General features: G+C 40.7%; 1 protein-coding gene across 2 annotated transcripts in view; it reads left to right on the top strand.

Moving 5' to 3' along the window:
- Positions 1–17,302, top strand: part of LOC139070288 (sucrase-isomaltase, intestinal-like) — a 46,726-nt gene extending 29,424 nt beyond the window's left edge. The window contains exons 1-14 of one of the 2 annotated variants that reach the window (XM_070552155.1): positions 4,921–5,754; positions 5,947–6,037; positions 6,223–6,361; positions 6,442–6,575; positions 6,685–6,719; positions 7,718–7,828; positions 8,021–8,169; positions 10,588–10,672; positions 11,030–11,086; positions 13,383–13,507; positions 15,685–15,773; positions 15,928–15,977; positions 16,319–16,489; positions 16,883–17,296. In XM_070552155.1, the coding sequence (XP_070408256.1) occupies positions 5,731–5,754; positions 5,947–6,037; positions 6,223–6,361; positions 6,442–6,575; positions 6,685–6,719; positions 7,718–7,828; positions 8,021–8,169; positions 10,588–10,672; positions 11,030–11,086; positions 13,383–13,507; positions 15,685–15,773; positions 15,928–15,977; positions 16,319–16,489; positions 16,883–16,960 (1,338 nt within the window). In that variant the 5' untranslated portion in view covers positions 4,921–5,730 and the 3' untranslated portion in view covers positions 16,961–17,296. Of the gene's footprint in view, positions 1–4,920; positions 5,755–5,946; positions 6,038–6,222; positions 6,362–6,441; positions 6,576–6,684; positions 6,720–7,717; positions 7,829–8,020; positions 8,170–10,587; positions 10,673–11,029; positions 11,087–13,382; positions 13,508–15,684; positions 15,774–15,927; positions 15,978–16,318; positions 16,490–16,882 lie in introns of those variants that run through there. The other variant, XM_070552157.1, reaches the window with a different exon arrangement.
- The last annotated feature ends 5,973 nt before the right edge of the window (positions 17,303–23,275 follow it).

Below are 23,275 nucleotides of genomic sequence, written 5' to 3'. Positions count from 1 at the left end.
TGGCACCCCACACCATCACTGACGGTGGAAACTTTACACTGGACCTCATGCAACGTGGATTCTGTGCTTCTCCGCTCTTCCTCCAGACTCTGGGTCCTTGATTTCCAAAGGAAATGCAGAACTTGCTTTCATCAGAAAACATAACTTTGGACCACTCAGCATCAGTCCAGTCCTTTTTGTCCTTGGCCCAGGCGAGACGCTTCTTGCGCTGTTTCATGTTCAAGAGTGGCTTGACACACGGAATGCGACACCTGAATCCCATGTCTTTCATGAGTCTCCTCGTGGTGGTTCTTGAAGCGCTGACTCCAGCTGCAGTCCACTCTTTGTGGATCTCCCCCACATTTTTGAATGGGTTTGTCGTCACAATTCTCTGCAGGGTGCGGTTATCCCTAGAGCTTGTACACTTTTTTCTACCACATTTTTTCCGTCCCTTCGCCTGTCTGTTACTGTGCTTGGACACAGAGCTCTGCGAACAGCCAGCTTCTTTAGCAATCACCTTTTGTGTCTTGCCCTCCTTGTGCAAGGTGTCAATGATTGTCTTTTGGACAGCTGTTAAGTCAGAAGTCTTCCCCATGATTGTGGTGCCTTCAAAACAAGACTGAGGGACCTTTTAAAGGCCTTTGCAGGTGTTTTGAGTAAATCAGCTGATTAGAGTGGCAGCAGGTGTCTTCTATATTCAGCCTTTTCAGAATATTCTAATTTTTTGAGATACCAAATTTGGAGTTTTCATTAGTTGTCACTTATGAATATCAAATTTAAATGTAATGAACATTGGAAATACATTGGTCTGTGTGCATTGCATGAATATAATGTACAAGTTTCACGTTTTGAATGGAATTACTGAAATATTTTCAACCTTTTGATGATATTCTAATTTACTGGCCAGCACCTGTAGTTCATTTGTGTCTGGTTAATCTGTCTGACTCGTTTAATTTCCTGTAGAGTCATGGGGCGCTGCCGTCTCAGCAGATTTCGGACTGGGACATAACAGGTTTCCTGTCCATCACAGGAACACACCAAGGCAAAGAAGACATGCAACCATTCACACACTCACTCACACAAGGGGACAACTTTACCTGACATGCAAGTTCAAAATTGCATATATGTTGATAAAGAAAATGTGCAAATTTGCCATCACTTTTTCAAAAAATATTAAGTTTGGCCCTCGACTCCGTCCCAGAGTTTCATTTCGGCCCAGTGTGAGTTTGAGCTTGACATCCCTGTTCTACATAAACACATGAGCCAAGGTGTGAGGATGGGTGTGGGTCCTATTCAGCCAGCTATCCTGGGCCATCTGACCTCAGGAATTCACATGTTAGGGTGGGGCCAGGTTTCACAATGAGCTCACCCGAAACTCTGGCTGAATAGGACCCACACCCACCCTCACACCTTGGCTCATGTGTTTATGTAGAAGATCATCAGGGGGTCTTTTGTTCCCTCTTTGCGTGGAAACTCCCACTGGGTTTAAATCTGGGACTCTCCACCATTTGACCTTAGAACTGAAGAAGCCTCTCGGATGAGAGGTGAAACGTCGTCAAGCAACTCAAAGAAGTCCAGACGCTTTTCTTTCAAAGCTCATTAGACCACACTAGACCTTGTTTTTACCCTGAGTCTAAATGTTGACAGTGTTTGTACCGAGAACATTTATATTTCAGATCACCATTGCATTTTCTTTAACTTGTCAGTCTCTGCGTCCCCACCTCCTGCTCGCCGTATGGTTAGTTCTCGTTTTCTTAATGAGAGCACAGCTAGTAATTGTTCTGCTGCTTTTGATCCACCCTGTTCTTCTGATAATGACCCAGATTCCTTAACTTCTCAGTTTAACGAGCACTGCCTCTCCATTCTGGACAACATCTGTCCTGTCAGAACCAGATCAGTTCCTGCAGTGAACCCTACTCACTGGTTTAATGACAGCCTGAAGCGCCAATGCAGAAAAATTGAGCGTTTGTGGAAGAAAACCCATCTCCACGTCCATCCACTGCACCTAAAGGATCTTCTGACATCATTTAACTCTGCAGTCAGAGATGCAAGGGTTTCCAATTTCTCCAACCCGGTGTCCCAGAGCAAAGGGAACCCCAAGGTGCTGTTTAACACCATCAGCAGCATCGTCTCTCCTGCCTCTCCTACAGCCTCCATCCACTCTGTTACAGACTGTGAGAACTTTCTGTCTTTCTTTGTGGACTAAGTCAATAAGGTTAGATCTAGCATCTCTCCTTCAGCCTTTTCGCTGCCTCTCCCGACTCCAACCAGGCCCATCATCCCAGATAGCTTTGCTCCGGTTTCTTTGCCTGAGTTTGTCATGGTCTGCGTCGGCCCCTACCTTTTTTGTGCCTCCTGGTGTCCTCCATCCCTCTCTAGATTCCCTTTTGTGTCCCTTTGTTCCCCAGCTCCTCTGGTGCTCCACTCCAGGTTCTCCCCTTGTGCTCTCTTTGGCGCCCTCATGTGTCCTTTGTCTGCGTGTCAGTTTAGTGTCTAATGTTTCCTTTTCTACTCTTTCCTCCCAGGTCAGCTCCAGCCTCTTTGTCCCCAGCTCAGTGTGTGTGGGTGTATGTGCTATGTCCTCCTCCAGCTAATTTGTGTGAGCCATTCCCTCTGTCTTTAGGTAATTGTTGTTTAGTTTTGTGTTTAGGTATTTGCCCTCCTCTGTTTCTGTTTTCCCCATTGAGATGATTATTGTCACCTGCCTTCCCTCCAGCCCTCACTCCACACACCTGCTTCCTGTTTCCTTAATTGGTCTCCCAGTCTATTTAAGCCCTGTCTTGTCTTTGTCTTGTGTCGGTCCATTGTATTTGTATTCTGTCGGTGTTTGCTCGTGCTCTTGGGGAGCTTTTGCTCTCCAGCCGTGGAGTTTTGGATTTTAGGCTCAGTGTTCGTTTGTGCGCTTTGTGAGCTTCGTTTCTCAGCTGCTGTAGTTTTGGACGTTGGGCTCGCTGCCTGGATTTAGTTTTGTTTCCTCCTTCCAAAATAAAGGATTTATTTTTCATCATCTCCTGCCTCGTGTCATCCTGGGTACTGCATATTTGGGTCCTAACGTCCTCAGAACGTGACAGAGTTAACCAAACTAGTTAACTCTATGAAGACCTCTGCATGCCCCCTCGACATCTTACCCTCATCTTTGTTTAAAAGTGCTTTTCAGTCCATCGGTCCCAGCGTGCTCTCTATAATTAATGCTTCTCTGGTTTCTGGTCAGGTCCCTGCTTACTTTAAGAACGCTGTAATCCACCCGCTTCTTAAAAAACCGAGTCTCGTCCCCTCTCTCCATAGCAGCTTCAGACCCATCTCTAAACTTCCGTTCATCTCCAAGATCTTGGAAAAGGTTGTGGCTAAACAACTCACAGCTGCTCTTGATGAACATAACATCTATGATAGCTTCCAGTCAGGTTTTCGTAGAGCTCATTCTACTGAAACAGCTCTTCTTAGGGTCTCTAATGACCTTCTGACTCACAGTGATGCAGGGGACTGTTCTGTTCTGGCCCTGCTGGACCTGACTGCAGCCTTTGACACTGTTGACCAACACCTGCTACTGGAGAGGCTCAGAGACTAGGTAGACCTATCAGGATCTGCTCTGGAGTGGTTCTCCTCTTATCTCTCTGAGCGCTTCTTTTCTGTGGCCGTCTCCAAGTTTAGGTCCTCCACCACCTCTCTTATCCACGGTGTCCCATAAGGTACTGTGCTGGGGCCTCTGCTCTTCCTCCTCTATCTGCTTCCTCTTCAGCACATCCTGAGCTCCTGCAAAGGAATCTCCTGCCATCTTTATGCAGATGACATCCAACTGTACATCTCCTTTAAGCCCCATGAGATGTCTAAGCTGCAGCTGTTACACACCTGCTTAGACTCTATCAAAACCTGGATGGCTGGGAGCTTTCTTCAGCTGAATGAAGATAAGACTGAGATCCTCATCTGTGCCCCAGACAAGCTGGTTCCCAAAGTCAGAGACTCTCTTGGTCAGCTTGCTTCTCACACCAAACCTTCTGTCAGGAATCTTGGCGTGACCTGTGACCCAACACTTACCCTGGATTCTCATGTCAGTTCAATTCAATTCAAGTTTATTTATATAGCGCCAAATCACGACAAGAGTTGTCTCAAGGCACTTCACATAATAAACATTCCAATTCAGGTCAGTTCATTAAGCCAATCAGAAATATTGTTTCCTATATAAGGAACCCAGCAAATTGCATCAAGTCACTGACAAGTGGCAGTGACTATACAGCAATCCTCATACTAAGCAAGCATAAAGCGACAGTGGAGAGGAAAACTCCCTTTTAACAGGAAGAAACCTCCAGAGAATCCTGGCTCAGTATAAGCAGCCATCCTCCACGACTCACTGGGGATCGAGAAGACAGAGCGCACGCAAACACGCACGCACGCACGCACGCACGCACGCACGCACGCACGCACACACACACACACACACACACACACACACACACACACACACACACACACACACACACACAAACAAAGACAAGTAATGTGTCTATAGTTATATTGTGATGTCTTAGTAAATATTCTATTTGGTGAAAGGTCAACTTTATTGTATTTATCCTAGTGGATCTATAATTAAACGGATAAACTAGTAAGTAGTAGCCCTTCCTTCTTCCATCTCAGGAACATTGCTAAGCTGAGTCCCATTCTGTCCCGCTCTGAACTTGAGACAGTTCTCCACACCTTCATCTCCTCAGGCTTAGACTACTGTAACTCTCTTTTCACGTGTCTGAGCAGAACCTCCCTGAACCGTCTACAGGTGGTTCAGAATGCCTGTGCTCGGCTTCTGACCAAGTCCTCCAAACACACCCTCATCACCCCGCTTCTCCTCCAGCTTCACTGGCTGCCAGTCAACTTCAGGGTTCATTTCAATATCCTGGTTCTGGTCTATAGGGCCTTACATGGACACGCACCATCTTACATTGGTGATCTTCTTAGTCCCTACACCCCCAGCAGGTCCCTGAGGTCCAGTGATCAAAGCCTACTGGTTGTGCAGAGTACCAGGCTAAAGACCAAAGGTGACAGATCATTTGCTGCTGTGGCCCCCAGACTCTGGAACTCTCTCCCCCTGAGCCTGAGATCAGTGGACTCAGTGGTCTCCTTCAAAAAGCAGCTGAAGACTCACTTGTTCAAGCTGGCTTTTGTGTGACCTTCTTCAACCCCTCGCTCTTTATTCTGCTCTCCCGACCTATTCCACCTTCCTCAGGATCCACTCATTTCCCTCTTTCCTGTTCACTTTCTCTCTTTCTTAAATTTTTTCTTTTAAATCCCAATAGCCTATTTTTGCTCACTTTAAATACATTTTTAAACATTTTCTAAATGCTTTTTTATATTTTTACATTTTTTTTGTTTTTGTGAAGCGCCTCGTAATTTTTATCTTGAGAGGCGCTATATAAATGATATTTTCTTCTTCTACTTGCTGTACAGCTAACGATGTATTAAAATATAAATACTGCAAGTAGGGATGAAAGAATCAGCTACATCATTTAAATCTCAGGGTAAAATGCTTCATTTGTCAGTGCCCTGACCAGTCAGAACACCCAATGGTAGGCAAGCGGCTTTAATGGTGTAGCTGATTGGTGTGTATTATAGCCTGAGCTTTATCAGCTTTCATTATTTCTTTCATTAATCTCGTGGCCATTCCATTTTCAGATCTACAGGGCGTACACAGCATTCCCTAACTTTTTCCGAACCCAAACAGCCACATGGTGGCAGAAAGAAATCCAGGATTTCTACAATAACATCATGAAGTTTGATGGCCTTTGGATTGTGAGTTTATTCACTGGAGGACAAAATATTTCAGTGGTGCCCAGAAATTTTAAACAAAGGCAATTAGACTCCTTATCTGATTCTCGAAGACTTTAAGCTTCTCTTTTAAAAACCTTTCCCAAACTGGGTGTCCAGTTGCCTTCAGTTAAGTTTGTCGGGATTTCATTTTATAACATCTGTCTTCATCTACAGGACATGAATGAACCTGCTAGTTTTGTTCATGGAACAGTTGGAGGGAAGTGTCTGGGTGACCCTCTACTAGAGAACCCACCGTACATGCCACGTAAGAAACACGCCGACCTGTTGTCCCTCTTGTGTCCTCACACTTTAACAGTAACAAGAAAATAACCCACGAAATCATTTTTCATGTGTGTGTGTGTGTGTGTGTGTGTGTGTGTGTGTGTGTGTGTGTGTGTGTGTGTGTGTGTGTGTGTGTGTGTGTGTGTGTGTGTGTGTGTGTATCTTAAGCCCTGGAGTCCAAACACCTTGGTTTAAACCACAAGACACTTTGCATGAACAGTGAACAGATTCTTAACAATGGGAGGAAAGTGCGGCACTACGACGTCCACAACCTGTATGGATGGTCCCACACCAAACCCTCCTTTGAGTAAATGCATTTTCATCTGTTTCTGTATCTTTTGTTATTTAACTCTAAGACAAATGTCTAAGTGTCTCCTCTCTGTGCAGCGCTCTGCTGAGTGTGACGGGTAAACGAGGAGTTGTGGTGACCAGGTCGACTTATCCCTCCAGCGGAAAATGGGCCGGTCACTGGCTGGGGGACAATTTTTCCCGCTGGGATCAGCTGGTCAAATCTATTATAGGTATCTGTAGATGCATTAATACAGTTTTTTATTCTCCTGACCCCAGGCTGATAGAAATAGATTTCTACAAGAACAGGTCAAAAACATTCTCTTCTTTGTCATCCTGCAGGTATGATGGAGTTTAGTCTGTTTGGGATCTCTTATGTAAGTATCAACACCTGTTTTCAGTTGTCATGGCCTATTTCATTTGTGCCTAAGTACAATAGACCTCTGAGTTGGACTTTTCAACAGAAATGTTTTGTTTGACCTTGTCCAGTGTATTCTTACTGTCTCCTCTTTCGATAGCCTTATGCTGCTTTTAAATTCTCCTTGAGTACATTAATAATACAATCTGACAACATTTTTACCATTTGACAAAAACTATTTTCATTAAACCTAGTGACATTAACACAACATGCCAAAAAACATAAAAAAATCATATTTAAAGCTGCTTTACTGAATCTGCAAAACCGTTTTCTAGCTTGTAATTATAAACAGAGCTCTCACCCCTCCTGCTTGCATCATCCCAAGGCCCAGCCGCCTGATACCAGAAACCCACATTGCCACAGTAAACCAGATAGTGCTAAACACCAGGTCCAAACATCTTTTGGTGTCAGCGACTTCAAATAGTGTTTATCTTTTTGGGATTCTGGTAATTTGTCCTAAAGTTGAAGCGGTAGCAGTCGGCTGTTTCTCCTTCTCTGATATTACTGAGCAGAGATCCTCAGCAGTGTTCTGCTGCCAAACATGCGAGTGTGTTGTAATGAGTGGAGGACCCAGGTATGTGGAAGTGCAGTGGTTTGCTGAGACAGACTGGATGGTCTAATCGTTGGTTTTGGACCGGGCCGTGTTATTGGTTGAAGTTTAAAAAAAAAACACTTTGCTATTTCTATATGAATATTTATAGCTTGTTATGTTTTGTATTAGGTAGGAAAGCAGGGAGCAGTTACTTTAGCCACTGAGACTTGATTACAGGAGATGAACAGTCTGCCATCTAGTGGCCAGTACACAACATAGCTACACTTTGTTAGAATGTTAAGAGGCATGAAAAAATGTTTTAAGCTAGCTTGTATAGCAGTTTTGCCACTATAGCTTTAATCATCTCATTGATTTTAAAGTGCTTCTTGTGATTGCACCTGAAGACATTTGTCTTTGTCCTTCAGACTGGAGCAGATATATGTGGCTTCTTTGAGAAAGCAGATTATGAGATGTGTCTTCGCTGGATGCAGCTTGGAGCTTTCTACTCACGCAACCATAACAGCAAAGGAAACCCGGTTAGTGGCTTCACAAATCAATGATGACCACTTATTGTGAAACATTAACAATCTTACATCAAGCATTAAAGGCTGAACTCATTAACCTCAAAATGTGAATGCCTAAAACCGCTTTTAGTACATATTAATGAACAAATATTCTACCTCACCATCCATCTTTGGTCACTAACTTTGTATTTTTCTTTTGGTCAGAGACAAGATCCGGTTTCCTGGGATGACAGTTTTGCTGCTGCTTCCCAGAAAGTCCTGAACATCCGCTACACCCTCCTGCCGTACCTGTACACACTGATGTTTGAGGCTCACACCAAAGGAAGCACGGTGATCAGACCGCTGTTACACGAGTGAGTAAAAAACAACCAACACAGCTACAGTACCTGTTGCTCCCCGTGACCTGCAGCTTTAGATTCTGTCACCAAATCAATGATTTTAGCTGGGACGCAATTTGGGGGGGGGGGACGGGTGGGACATGTCCCCCCCACTTTTTCAAAAGGCAGTTTTGGTCCCCTGCACTTTTTCCCGTCCAAAAACAATGTTACGCTCCATTAAATGGATTTGGTTGAGCACTAGGACCGAAACGGAAACCGGTTTACTATTAGACCCGCCCAAAAGCTAATCTATTGGCTCTGCTGATACTTGCTAACGTATTATTGGCTGTTGCTGCTGTCACTCAAGTTGTAAACAGTCAGAACGTGCTCACGTTGTTTTGCTAGTTTGGAGCCGCTAGGGAACACCGGTACTGAGTCACATCGTCAACTAGACGCTGTGTAATAACAGAGCTCAGCTCAGCTTCCATTACATAACATTTGAATAAGTGTTCATTTGTGAGTCTTTGGTAGTTAGGCACAGCCAGGAGGCAGCATGTCAAGAAAACGAAAAGTGGATATAAGAGACTTCTTTCAAAGTCAAAACGTAAGTTGGACATGTGACACCCCTGCATTAAGCTCAGACTCACCTCCTCCTTCACAAACAACTCAAAACTAACTTTTACAAACTCATCTCCTCCACATAACTGACTCCTCAGACACAATTTATTTGTATTATTATAATTATTTTTTTAATTATTATTACTATTATCATCATAATTATTATTACTAGTAGTAGTAGTAGTAGAAGTGTAACTTCAAAACTTTTATCATTTAACTTTATTGTAAACTTATCTATTGCAATGTATATGTTCACATTAAAAAGCTCTGAAAAATGAACAGTATCATCATCGTCAACAGATTTTTTTAAGCTTAATGTCAAAGATGTACACTTTTCATTAGATTTATCTTATTTTTTCCTTTTTTTTGTGTGTTGAAATGCAACAACTGTTTAAACACTTTTAAGGGGAAAAACATATTTAATATGTTTTTATACACTCAAATGTTAGGGTGATGATCATGTGTAAAACATTAGTTCAGCATGTCCTCTAACACAGCAAATGAACTAACGGCCAGATCTCAGGAGGACCGTTTATGTATAAATAATTTTTATACTTTTGACTAGGCCTGGGAAAGTAACACATTTTGCTGGACGATATTTTGTCCAACAAATTGTTGATGATAAACGATATCATTGTCAACATTATCTAGACCAAAATAACCACTAATATAATGTTAATATATCATAATAATGCAAGTACACCCTTTAAAATGCAACAAAGAAACCTTCATTTAACATTGAAATGTCCAGAACCAGAACTTCTAAATGAATAAAAATAACAAACAAAAATTAAATAAAAAAGGAATCTCACTCCCTGTTAGAAAATGTTGCACCAAAAACAATAAAAAAAGACCCAAAACAATAAATACAATGGCCTATCCATTGTCAACAGCCAAAACTGCACTGGATGGAAAAATTATTGAGATGGGCACGTGACGTGTCAAGGGGTCTTTACATAACACCCCCCACCCCAAATCCGCACAAGCCTGCTGTGTCCCCCCCACTTCTGAAATCAAAATTTCGTCCCTGGATTTTAGGTGCAACCAGGGATTTATGCTGCATTGTTTTTACTGGTGTACAGCATTTAACCTGAGATCTTTTTTAACTGATCGCTAATTCCAGCAATTATACAAATGTTTCAATACACCTTTAGCACCTGCAAACCAACCATGAAGCAGGTGGATAAAATTATCATTTTTTATTTAACAAATAAAATCTACTTTTATTTTAAATCTGAAAAATTCTTGAGTTGAGTTTTATCTTGTGTGTCAGAAAGATTTAGGAGGTATCAAATATAAATTGTCATGATGTGGAGGTGAGTGAGACCCTAATGTAGGTGAGTAAGAGCACACTGAAGGCAGCCATAGGAGAAGTAGGAGGAAAAGCATAAAAAGTCTTTAAATCAGGGCTCAGGAGACAACTTGGGTTCAACAGCAGACGATCCAACAACTAACACAAAAGCAGACAAGGTTTAAATACATGAGGAGCAGCTAATCAGGTAACGAGAAGCAGGTGCAAACAATGAACTAAACAGACACAGGAGACACAGGAGCAGGGGACGGACATAGATCAAGGCGCCCACCTACGGCCGACAGGCCTCCTTTTGACAGCTCCAACATGACATAGTGGGGAAAACAAGAAATGTATCCAACAAATTTTATAAGACCACAACTGCTTTTAATAAACAGCTTAAATTAATTTAGTGGTTATTTTGTTAGCATCATCAAACCAGTGAATTCTAGAATAAGTGTTTGAAAAACTGGACTGAAGATGCATGACTGACCTTAGTGAATGCTTTCTTAACCGCCCTGATGGACTTTACTCTTGTGTGTCAGGTTTGTGAAGGACAAAGCTACGTGGGACATTTACAGACAGTTCCTGTGGGGACCTGCTCTACTCATCACTCCTGCTCTAGATCAGGTGTATTTATGATGTCATGCACTATTTGTGTTTCATTTCTCCTGCAGGACAGAAATAAATATATCAAATATTTACATGTTTTATCTTCATGTTTTAACTCATGATTAGATGAGAAAAGGTAGTTTGTGTGTGTGTGTGTGTGTGTGTGTGTGTGTGTGTGTGTGTGTGTGTGTGTGTGTGTGTGTGTGTGTGTGTGTGTGTGTGTGTGTGTGTGTGCATGTTTTATCATCATGTTTTAACTCATGATTAGATGAGAAAAGGTAGTTTGTGTGTGTGTGTGTGTGTGTGTGTGTGTGTGTGTGTGTGTGTGTGTGTGTGTGTGAGACATTTCCTGTTTACTGATTTTTTCATTCAAAGGGAGTCAGAGAGGTGGAAGGCTACCTTCCTAATGCACGCTGGTATGACTATCACACGGTAAGTATCTGTCAGAAAATCAACAAAAGATTTTGTTCAATGATTAGTTAGTGTGTGTCAATGGTCAAATATGACTCAAAATATGCTAAAAAAAGATAATGACAATAAATCCCAACTGAACTTTTAGAGACAAAGTGAGACATGAACATTTACTTCATGATTAGATATTTCATTAAAGCCATACAAGAGCTATTGTTTAACTATACACACATACATGGTTATCCCTTACCCAACGTTTAAATTTTCTAAAGTTAAAGTAATTCGAGCACAAAATGCACTTACAAAGCTTCCCATAGAAATATTATATAATATTTAATAAGTCCCAATTTTTTTACATGATTTTCATCCTTGGCTTCAGCCCTAACAAAATATAATAAAATATGTGTGTGTTTCTCAGAATTAACCCCTTCATTGCCAGGTTTATTATCAAAACCAGAAGTTTGAAAACTGTACAAAAATGAAAAAATCAAATCATTTTTTGTGTGTTATGTTCAGATGACCTTTTTTGTGGGTAAGTTGTCACAGCCTTGGAGTGTCACAAATAGGCATAAAAATATGTTTTGCTCACTTTGTAGTTTTTGTGTGATGTCATATTTTCTAAACTACTCACGTAAAAGTCATTTGAGCACAAAAAAATGCACTTACAAAGATAGCCAGTTGAACACTTTATTAAAGCACATGAACAAAGAAAAAGTGTGTGTGTGCATGTGTGTGTGTGTGTTCGAGAGAGAAAGAGAGAGAGAGAAACACAGAGGGGGGTGAGCTAACAACTGCAGGTTGAGCACACAACTGCTGAGTGCTCCGTGCACACAGCCTGTCCACATGTTTTGCAAAAGCGCACATGCATGCTCCTCTTCCCTCTGCAAAGGTGGCGTCTGCTCCTGGGCTGGAGCTGGCTCCACTTGCTGCTGCACCTGCAACAAAGCTGCAGCGCTGCTGAACAGCGGCAAGCGAGTGCGCCTCGCCTGGGCTGGTCTCACCATGGAGCTCCCAAGCTCCTGCAAGAACAGCCTTCGGCAGATGCTCTTCTTCTGCTGGTTCCAGGCCGGTTCCAGACAGCCACAGGACCAGGGCATTGTAGGCGCTCACATCTAACATGTTGCAGAAGAGCGACATAGGCCAACGTCTGGTCTTGCGGCGGCAGCTGTATGTTGCAACGAGCTTGAATAAAAATAAATGAATAAATAAATTACATATGCAATTAGGTTGGCGAATTATAATAAAATAAAATAAATAAATTACCTTGTCCAAGTTGTCAACTGCCCGTTTGCAGCGGTTGTAATCGATGATTACGGTCGGCTTCTGCTGCGGTCCCTCCTGACTGACTCCCCCTCATCTTCAAGCTGCTGAAACACCTCCAGGGCTTCATTCACGTTGAAACCTCTTCTCATGGTTGCGGTTTAAAGAAATGAATCCTGATCTGAGTCTCATATATGTACTTTTAGTCAATTGGTGCACCTGTGTAAACTGCCCCTAACTGAATGTAAACAAAACTTGGCTCTGCAGGAATTTGTTTTGCAAAACAAATGAACGCCTTTGAAGTTTTTCAGCCTTCATCTTAGCTTTCATCCATGCAAATGCTTTGTACTTTTTGAAATAACATTTTGTAAAAGTAACATTGTGAGTGAGTATCGGAAATTTAGCAGAAAATCCTTTGATTTTTGATATATAGCATGCCTTTGATGAATATTCATGAAGTCAACAGAGTGTGAGAACCTGTGCCCCCCCCCCCCCCCCCCCAACCCCAAATGACAATGAAGTGACATTTTTGCACTGATTTGGCCTTTTAGAGGCAAGTGGTGTTAAACTTTTCATCAATACCATTTCTTTTCATCTCATGTTGAAGCTCTACTTGGAACCTTAAGATCAAAATATTCAAAATAAGATATTTGGCCATTTGCAAGTGGTCTTAAACTTTTGGTTGGGAATGTTTTAATAACATGGTAACATGTTACAATATGGGTCCCTTTACTAACATTACTTAGTGCATTATTAAGCATTAATTAAAAAAAGGATTTCTTTATTAACATTCCCGATACTGTTGACTATTAAGTGATCTTATGGTTAGGATGGGAGGGGGCTGCTTAGTAATGCATCATTGTTATTATTAACGTTAATAGTAAGCAGTTGCTAATCCTTCATTTTTAGTGTTTATTAATGTTTAATCATGTATTAAGTATTGCTAATAAAGACACCTATAATAACAATAAAGCCATGCAGTTGCTGAATGAAGTTAATATGTTGTTGTTTGACCAGTAGTTCAGGTTTAGTGAATAAATATATTTGTTTTCAATAGGCCAAGGATGTTGGGGTCCGTGGTGAAATGATCAGCCTGCCAACACCACTGAGCCACATTAACCTTCATGTCAGAGGAGGATATATTTTACCTCAGCAGAAGCCAGAGAACACAATGTATTACAGGTAAATACCCACACAGCTAAAAAACTGTGGCCATCATAAATATGCTGTTTAGGAAAAGATGTATTATTTGCATGTGATCTATTAAGGAGTGTGTTTTTTTATTTGTTCATATTAAAACGTTGGAATAAAAACTGCCTCGTCATTGTTGGCTAACATCCCTGAGCTAATTTATGTATTTTATTTTGCTCATTCAGTTGAAACAGCTCAGATGTGCTGTGAGACTCAACTAAATATCAGAGGAAAAAAATATATTTTGTACTGTACAAAAAATAAAAACAATACTGGTTATCAAATATGACTGCGGAATTAAAAGGAGACTAGGCAGTTTTGGCTTACCTTTAGCACTCCCTAGTGTCCCTTTGTAGAACTAAAAGCAAAACTTCTCGCTCTGCGTTTGTCGTTTTAACACCTTAATCTAACAGCTTGTTATGTTCCTTGTGCTAGGCAACAAGAGTCAGTAACATAAACAAGACGAGACAAAGCATTTTGTACAAAAGAGATAGTTATCTTTTTTTTCTCAATTCTGCCCAGAAAGAGTTGGAGAGCTTCACTTCTTCCTAGATAAATTATTATAAAGGTTAGAACACCGAAGAACCAGAAACTGCCTAAACTAGTTTGATGTGTATCAAATTAAATCTAACCCAAAAGGGGGTCAAGAATTTAAATATCTTATAGGGAAATGTTTTTAGTAGGCCAGTTTTTCATACAAAACACAATTTTCCTACTCAACAGCTCACTCTCTCCTAGAGTGCTGCTTCACAAGAATCAGAGACCCTCAGTTAAATAACATAAGGAAAACGAGCCAACATGATGAACGCAGAGTTTACTCGAGCCTTTAGTCAAAACTTCCCTAGAAATAAAACGCAAAAGATCAATTAACAGAGAAACTAAAGCTGCTCAGGGAGAATGTACCCAAGTATATCTAGCGCAACCAGAACAAACAAGAAACGGTGTTGCGCCAAAACAGAAATACTTATCCATTTAGCTGAGGACCACAGGAAACCTGGCACTTTCTCAGCTCAGGAATCCATCAGCCTCCCGTTGAAAACTCTGGTTCTTTTGCTCCAGTCAGCCCCGTAAATCTTACAAAGCATCATCATTCCATGCTATCGCTCTCTGGGTCTCGTCTTCTCCGTCTGGTCTCTGTGTTTTAGTTCCGGCTCGCTCCTCTCTCTCTTCCTTCCCTTCTTCCTCTCGAGTTCCACTTCATGTCAGCATCTTCATTAGGAAGACACTGCAGCAGTGAGTGTAGAAACCCGCTGGGGAGGAGCTGTCCATGGTTCTGTTAAAGTCTGCGAAGACGGGAGCATCCTCAGATCCGGAATCCTTACGATTCCCAGAATTTAGCTGTCCTGAAGCCAGGTGGTCATAACACAGCTGAAACATCTCCCAGCCTTCCTTAGTGTCTACAGGAGTACTTCATCACTAAATCAAACAAATCTGCTGTGTTCATGATCTAAAACATGCATGAAACGTGGTGGAACCAGACTGCGGCGCTGGTTATATCAGCTCAATTTTGTCTCAGTCCCAACAGGGGGGTCCACCACTCTGAAGTTGCAAGTGGAATATTCTTTCCTCTTTTTTCACGTTTATTATGTGAAGTGCCTTGAGACGACTCTTGTTGTGATTTGGTGCTATATAAATAAACTTGAATTGAATATTCTGGCCACAGGGGGTGATAGGGGCTGGTTGGCCTTTCATTAACCCTGTAAAGGGTCATTTTTGCACATACTGGCTCAAGAAAATGATTTAAAAATATGAAAAAAGTTGCAAAGTATGGCTTTGAATTTAAAAATAGATATAAACTCACTCATTTTTTTAATTTATGAAAAACAAGACCCACAACCATTTATAGACTCACATACAAATTATGTAAATCAGTTAATGGGGCAGTCTGCAATACCCTGAAGGAGGAGGAGGAACAGTTCTTTTAAAAAAGAGCTTCAGTACCTCTATCTGCTCATGTCTCAAAGAAAAGCTAAATAATCCACAGCCCCCTGTGAGCCGTTTCAAGCGAGCACTTTTTCTGAGCTGACGCTGTTTTGTAGTTTTTCTCTGGTGCTAAGCCTGCCCAACGTCCTTCCGCAAACACAGAGAGCTGTTATATTCTGGGAGTTGAGCATGGACAGATAAAGTCCTTTGACAATCTGCTATAACTCAGATTTGTTCTTTTTCAGTCGCAAGAATCCTTTAGGACTCCTTGTTGCTCTGAGTGACTCTGGAACGGCTCAAGGCTCCTTTTTCTGGGATGATGGAGAAGGAATAGGTGAGTAAAAGCTCAGACTTCAGCTCTCACTAATCTGTGTAAAGCGTTTATTTATGATGAAAACAGTTTCAGTCATTTGAGATGACTTAAATCTGTTTTACCACCTCTAATATATCTGCTCTGTACTTAAGTTATTCACATCTTCTCCTGTCAGACACGGTGGGGAGAAATGAGTATCTTCTGACGTCCTTTTCAGCAGAATCAGTAAGTGTGAGGGTGTGGCCTTCCAGTGAGTAGGCTGCTGTATTGCCTTTTCTGCTGAGCAAGCATGTTCTCCTTATACATGTGTGGGGTTTCTGCAGGTACTCTCATTTCCTCCCACAGACCTAATCATGCCTATTAGTCTGTCTCTAAATTACCACAAGGTGTGTGTGTGTGTGTTTGAGATTTATTGATGTTTAAGAGTTAAATACAAATTAGCATCCCAAGGGAAGGAAAATCAAGGTCAAAAGGAGACCTCTGAAGAAAAGTAAAACCATAATATCTTGGGGTCTTTTGTGTGTAATAAAGTGTGCATGTTTTTTTCTCACCAATTCTTTCTCCAGAACAAGTTGACCAGTCAGGTGGTTCACAATGGACTGACAGCTGCTGATCACGTGATTTTGGGTGAGGTGAAGGTTTGGGGTGCAGGCAACATCAGGGTCACAGAGGCGACCCTAACAGACCCAGAAGGAAAGCCACATCAACTCACTCCTCAGCATGACCTGGAAACTCAGGTCAGCAGGTCACAAATCCCTAGGAATCACATTTACAGGGAATAATTTCAGAGGGAAGATGAGATTTTACGAAGAGGTATAGAGCTATATGATAGATGATAAAGGACAGGTATTTATGGATGTTTTAGTCTAAAAAAAACTTTGTCTTAGCTACCTGCTGTTGTTTGAAACAGTGTAACTTCTTAAATAATTAGGGAGGAAAATGCCTCAGAGTGTGTAATTAATGCTGATGAAGGACAATGAGAGGAATGCTGCAGCCTGCAGGATGACAGAAAGACATGCATGTAGAAGAGAGAAAAGCAGAGAGGAATAAGAGAAGGGAGTAAAGGTCTCAATATGTGTAAAAATATTAATATTAAGACTTTATTTTCTCACTTCTCACTCTATCCACAGGAGCTGGTAATAGATGCCACATCAAAGGCTTTTTCTTTGCATCTTCCTTTTACAATAAGATGGAGGACCGCCTTCTGAAAGCCAAAAACTTTTTGCTCACATGTAGTTCATATTTTTGTAGATAAACCCATCTTGAGGATGTCTCTATTCTGCCCCAAAATACAAATTTAAGAAGCAAAAGTTCTTGTAAAGTAATAAAATGTGTTATTAAAGAGAGGTGTTGGTGTTGATTTTTACAAGTGAAGCAAAACCTACTTTTAAATTATTTTAGAAAAAATAGAACTTGTGACATTTTTCCTCAGCCTTCTGCGGAGAACTCATGCTGAACTGGTATTTCTCTGGGTGGCCCTGTTTTCAACAGACCCAAAGTATATATATATATAGATCGATTTATATATTTTTTAATTGATTCTTAAGTTGTTTTCTTTGAACTGATGCTGTGAGTCAGAACTCTAAGTGAAGCGGAACTAATGTTCAGATGAATCTTTTTTAGGGCGACACACACAAAGTACAAGAGCTTACCGCGGTTGTGCTGCTTGTTGGCGCCGTTCAAACAAGATGGACTCTAGGTTATCGAAGTGAATTCCATGTGTTCTGATTTCAAGCTGATGAAAATGTGATGCCAGTGTCAGTACGAAGATAAACATCATTTTCTCCCATTTGTTACAGCAGGTGACGAGGTGTGTTCATTGTCTGCTGTGTAAATTAGAGCTTTTTATGGATAATATGGTTTAAAGTACATTTGATGCTAGTGTAAAGCGTGTTTATGGTATTTGTGTTAACTGAACATGTAGATTGAGTCAAAGTCACAAATATTTTCAGTTTTGATGCTGTTTTTTGTATCTTATTTATAATTTTGTAGAAACTTGGACATTTTTAAAAAAGTGATCAAATGTCATGTTTAATATGTCTACTAGATTAAGCCTGAGCTCACTAACAAAATGACACCTCATTTGTCAAAATCCACTAAGCAGTCCAGAGAAATGAAACTTAACAATCCTAATTAACGCCCATTTGTTTTAATTGGAAATGCATAAAAACAAAGAAAAAGCCTGTGATCAAATTTTGATTAGCTGTCTAATTAATTGTAGAAAAGAGGCCATATTTTAGTTATTAATAAAGATAATTGGTTGAAATTTTCAGGAGATGTCAACAGAAAGGTCCAACATAGAATGTCACCCGTGCCACCAAGACTGACCCATACTGACCTTTGGAAAATTAGGTCAAGGTCAAAGGTCACCACCAACTCTATAGCCCCCCCAAAAAATAAAAAACTCAACAATTTTAACAATTGAAATCCATTGTGTACTGTAAACTAGATTTAGATGATTTATTGCACATTTGTCACATTAATACACGATGGCTCGATTATTTCAGCCAATCAGGGGGAGGCTGGTGGCAGCCATCTTGAATAAATTAATGATTTTTTTCTTTTTCACCAAAATATGGCGAGTGACATATCAAAATGCTCGTCTCAACTCCATTATACCAAGACTGCAAGCTCCCTAAGAAGGTAGTCTGTCAGTGCTTCTGAAGCTTTCGCTGATGAATCAGCTGAGTCCTCTTCCATTTCCTCCGGCAGCCAGTGCACTATCCTCAGCATGGCAGGTTTCTTCTTTGAAACTAAGTTCCAGGATCTTCCCACAGTATGGCACATCTTCATCCCCCATGTCCCAAATGTGAAAGATGTATTTTCCCACCAAACTCTCTGGGCCTTGAAGCATCTGAACCACAGATTGGCATCTGGATTTACTCATGTCATCTGACTTTTCCAAAACGCGTAACAATTCTGATTCAAAATCTTCTGGCATACTGGCCATAGCATCTTCAATTTTCCTCTCCACTTTTCCCCGAAAAGATTTGTCCTTTTTCTGGATCTTCTCTTTCAGTCTTTTTTGATAATCCAACATGGTCTGTGCCTCTCGCTCCTTCCTAATTGCTCTGCATTTTTGGGCATAAGAAATCAGACGATCTTGTTCCTCAAGAGGTTTACTTTTAAGCAAGGCAATGTGTTGTTTTTCTTGCCTTTTAGTTTAGCATCTATGAATCCAATGGTGGCATTAGGGGCTCTCCTGTACTGACTGTAAGACCAAGGATCCGCTCACTTGCGATATTGTATACAGGCACCGACTTAGTAATTTGAAGCATCTGAGGGGTAGGAGAAGACAGATTTTAAATATGAAAAACAAGGATTTTTTTTGTATCGGATTCAAAAACAAATAACCAAAAAAAAAAAAAAAAAGAATAAATAAACATTCACATTTTCATTTTTTGATTTTCAGTTATCAATTGAAAATAGAAAGAAGAATGTTTTGAGTTAACCCCCCCATAAAAATTATGGCTTTTTTTTTCATTTAACAGTAACCTAGATTTAGACAAACTAACTTACCATGAAATGAATTCCAAATTCAATATTTTTTTATACTTTTCTGAAGCAAGGCCTACATCTCGGTCTCAAGGGTAATCCATCTGAAATAAATGTAAAAGAATTTAGCTAAATTTCACCAAAATAAATGCATAGAAACCCATCAATTTGCTCCAAAGTTGATTCACAACTGAAAGCACATGGCTACTTGTTTACAAACACAATGCCACTGTCCAATCTGATGACATCATTTCAGTCACATGACCTATACCAGCAGCTAGCCAAATATTATGCCAGAACCACCCGAAGAACATCAACAATCATCCACAATACCTAATGCTGAGCAGAGCAAGAAGCAAGATATATTGTATTTAAAGATGTTAATTATGTCATATCAAGTTAAATGTTTATGCTACAACGCATTTACGATACATTATTTGAGCAAGATTGTTGACCTATTTTTCACAATTCTGGGTCCGCCATTTTGATTTTACGGGTGAACATGGGTCTGATTCGAGGCTTGAAAACACACTTTCTACTCTTCAGTATGCATTAAAACTTCGTCAAACATTAGATTAAAAAATATTCTAATGTCCTATACTTTTCGATACATCCTAAGAGTTCTGTCATAGTTTTGAAAAGGGTTGAATGTGAGCCAAAATTTCGATCATGTCAAACTTCATCACAGACGCACCGGAAGTGACGAAATCATCAACGAGGTTGAAGAGGGGTTTTTTCCCACGTCATGTCAAAGAATCACAGGGACTTACCTCCTCTAAGTCAATGAAAACGCAGACTTCCAGAATATTTGGTTTCCTTAGGTTTGTTTAGCAAAGACTTTAAGAGCAGATTAAGAGTTATTGGGTGTAGTTTTATCCAAAAATTATCTGGTTGATCATTCATGCATGATTGCTCAAAGTGTTTAAGATTACTGAAAATCTAAACATGTCAGTGACAAATGTATTTTAGTGAAATGTTAGTGAGGAGGTGAAAGATGTCACCAAATCATTGCAAAATGCACTTCGCTCTCAGACTGCAGGTCTACTGGTGGTTCCAAGAATATCTAAAATTAGGATGGGAGGCAGATCTTGAAGTTATCAGGCTCCTCTCCTGTGGAACCAGCTCCCAGCCTTAGTCCGTGAGGCAGACACCTTGTCTACATTTAAGAATAGGCTTAAAACATTTTTATTTCATAGGGCCTATGGTTAAAATCTGATGTTAGCCTAAATAAGGACAAGTGGGGGAGTACAGGGAGGTGGAGTGTACAGTCGGTAAAGACGGCTCTCCCTTGCCCTGCCTCCAACATGCCTACATCTAAATAGGATAGATTATCCAGCGTTATCTCTGTAGTTATGCTGCTATAGGCTTAGACTGCTGGAGGATACACTGACCACTTCTCACACTCTACTGCTTTCTTCTACAGTCTGCTTTTTAACTGTATTATTTTGTGCAATTTCAGCTGTTAACTTTATTTTCTCTGTAAGTGTTTTTCTCCCCAGAAGAAGCGACAATGACGTTCTGCTGAGCTGTGGTGGCCTCATGGAGGGGGCCATCGACTAGCACACTGCTGCTAACCACTTAAACATTCTCTCTCTCTCTCCAGATAATAACTTTTTGGTTTCCTTGACTTTTGATGTGCTAATACTAGTTTATCCATTTAATTATAGATCCACTAGGATAAATACAATAAAGTTTATCTTTCACCAAATAGAATATTTACTAAGACATCACAATATAACTGTAGACACATTACTTGTCTGTGTGTGTGTGTGTGTGTGTGTGTGTGTGTGTGTGTGTGTGTGTGTGTGTGTGTGTCTGTGTCTGCTCTGTCTTCTCGATCCCCAGTGAGTCGTGGAGGATGGCTGCTTATACTGAGCCAGGATTCTCTGGAGGTTTCTTCCTGTTAAAAGGGAGTTTTCCTCTCCACTGTCGCTTTATGCTTGCTTAGTATGAGGATTGCTGTAAAGTCACTGACACTAGTCAGTGACTTTACAGCAATTTGCTGGGTTCCTTATATAGGAAACATTATTTCTGATTGGCTTAATGAACTGACCTGAATTAGAATGTTTATTATGTGAAGTGCCTTGAGACGACTCTTGTCGTGATTTGGCACTATATAAATAAACTTGACTTGACTTGACTTCAGTCTGCAGTTCGTCCCCACAGAAATATCCGGTTGAACAGGAATCCCAATTAAGTTCACAGGCTCACCCATCAACAAGTGAACATTCACAATATTCAGAAAAGGTACCTGAACCTCGCAAAAGTCATCGACCACAAAAGTTGACTGAAAAGGGGAGAAATCTGCATGACAAAAGATTGAAGGAACTGAAACAAAGTTTCAAGGTCATCTATGACAAGTGGAAAGTTCCAGCTAAAGATGCAAAACATTCACTTTCTGTTAAATGCTCAGAAAAGAAGCTGCAAGCCATCATAGACAATATCAATACAGCTTCAGATGAACTAAATGCAGTGTATGAAATCTGGAGTGAAGTAGACATATCAGACACCAATCCACGTCGCAGAATTGATACTTGTGAAGCAATAACAAGAAATATTATCAAGAATGCAACACATACATTGAGAGGATAAACCCCTAAGAGCCACCAAACCAAAAAAAAAGAGTTGAATGAAACTGGATCTGTTTTCATTTCTGAAAAATCCTATAAATCAAGTTTTTGCTCATGCTTTCCAGTCCATCTTATCAGACACAAGCCTCATCAAGAATCTCTTCTAAGCACTCTAGTGTGACATCTGCAAGTAGACAAGAAGCTGCTGCTAAGATTGCTGTAGCTCAAGCAACCTTAGAAATCCTACACGAACAACAGTGTCAACAAGAAGAACTTTTGAGACTGGAAGCAGAGCATAAAAGACAGATTGCAGAAAAAGCAGCTGAAGCTTGTAGGCGACGCTTGAAAATGGAAGAAGAAGTACAGCTGCAAGTGAAACTTGAGGCTGAAAATTCGGTCAGGAGAGAGATCTTGGAAGCAAAGAGCAGAGAATTGGAGTGTTTGGAAGCACTAAAACTGTTGAGAGCTGCAACAGCACCCATGCAAGTATATGAGCAAAACAGAGAATCAGTCGGAAGAAGAAATTAAGCAAATACTACATGATTGTATCGAACCAGAAAGTAAGGACAGTTTCAAAAACAACGGTCTCACATCTCACTTAACAGAATTGCCTGTCCCACAACAAACTGTGACACAACCACAGAATAGTGATGACCGTGTTGCATCCCTTGCAAGGGTGTTGGCAGAATCTATCAGTGCAAGCCACCTTCCGCCAGAGCAAGCAACCTTCAGTGGTAACCTGTCACGCTACGAGCAGGAGGGTTGGACCCAGGATGCAGAAGACCCAGAACGACCAGAGGCAGGAGTGGTTAAGAAAATAAATTCCTTTATTTAAAGGAGGATGTGCAGAAATCCAAAGGCACGGAAACCAAGCCTAATCTTGAACAAACTGAACGACTAAAAACAAAACAAAACAGAAGCTCTCTCATGAGCACAAACCTGGAGAAACACGAAAGGGACAAAATAACGCTGACACATACAATGGGCCGACAAACACTGAGAGACAAGATGGGTTTTATACGCAGAGGGAAGCAATTAGGGAAACAGGTAGCAGGTGTGTGGGGGGTGTAAGCTGAAGGTATCAGGAGAGACTAATTAACGAAATGAGGAAGGAACACATTGTATTAAAGGAAGAAACTGACTGGATAATCTAACTATAAAGAGAACTAAAGATAAGAGAACTAATAAACCTGAAATTCTACACCAGAACAAACACTAAATCTATGGGCATACTAAATTAAATGGGATGGGATAACTAAGTATAAAGTGACTAGGGGGAAACATGAGGGAAACCAGGAGGGAGCTGGGGACTACAAGGACACAGAACATGACAAAACCCACTAAACTATAAACACTGGAAGGCTGCTTTTCAAAATCTGATAAATAGAAAAAAAAATACCAGCATCTGAGAAAATATACTACCTATGCAAGCCTTGTCAGATAAATCCTACCAAAAGA

This window comes from Nothobranchius furzeri, chromosome 1 (assembly GCF_043380555.1).
Source record: "Nothobranchius furzeri strain GRZ-AD chromosome 1, NfurGRZ-RIMD1, whole genome shotgun sequence".
In the NCBI taxonomy this organism is placed as follows: domain Eukaryota; kingdom Metazoa; phylum Chordata; class Actinopteri; order Cyprinodontiformes; family Nothobranchiidae; genus Nothobranchius; species Nothobranchius furzeri.
This window is presented reverse-complemented; position numbering and strand designations above follow the sequence as displayed.